The sequence below is a fragment of the Penaeus monodon genome, chromosome 23, assembly GCF_015228065.2.
Source record: "Penaeus monodon isolate SGIC_2016 chromosome 23, NSTDA_Pmon_1, whole genome shotgun sequence".
Lineage (NCBI taxonomy): Eukaryota > Metazoa > Arthropoda > Malacostraca > Decapoda > Penaeidae > Penaeus > Penaeus monodon.
The window spans coordinates 26,387,434-26,387,712 of record NC_051408.1 but is presented as its reverse complement, the minus strand read 5'-3'; the positions used below and the strand labels follow the sequence as shown (position 1 = coordinate 26,387,712).

The 279-nt window shown below is 35.5% G+C and overlaps 1 protein-coding gene across 1 annotated transcript in view; it reads right to left on the bottom strand.

Moving 5' to 3' along the window:
• LOC119588193 (lutropin-choriogonadotropic hormone receptor-like) overlaps nt 1-279 on the bottom strand; it is a gene marked incomplete at its 3' end in the record, with an annotated part of 106,720 nt that overhangs the window by 105,753 nt on the left and 688 nt on the right. The window contains 1 exon segment of the mRNA XM_037936896.1: nt 141-215. Within this exon segment, the coding sequence (XP_037792824.1) occupies nt 141-215 (75 nt within the window).

Below are 279 nucleotides of genomic sequence, written 5' to 3'. Positions count from 1 at the left end.
TGATAAATGCTAGAAAGAAGATGGACATGTAAGAAAGAAGTTCGTGTAGAAGACTTGAGTTAGACGAAAGATCTTACACTGCTGTATTTCTCCAGTCACAAGCGCAAGGAATAAAAATGCATTACAAAAGCGTAACTTACATTATGTTGAGGATGTTTTCTCGGCCAGCGAATTTCATAACAGGAATTTTTTGCAGTCCTGATCTTGTAATCCGCCTGCAAGGTAAACATCAGAGGATAAATCAGAAATCCTTTATTATGAATTTCTAAATGTATTTCA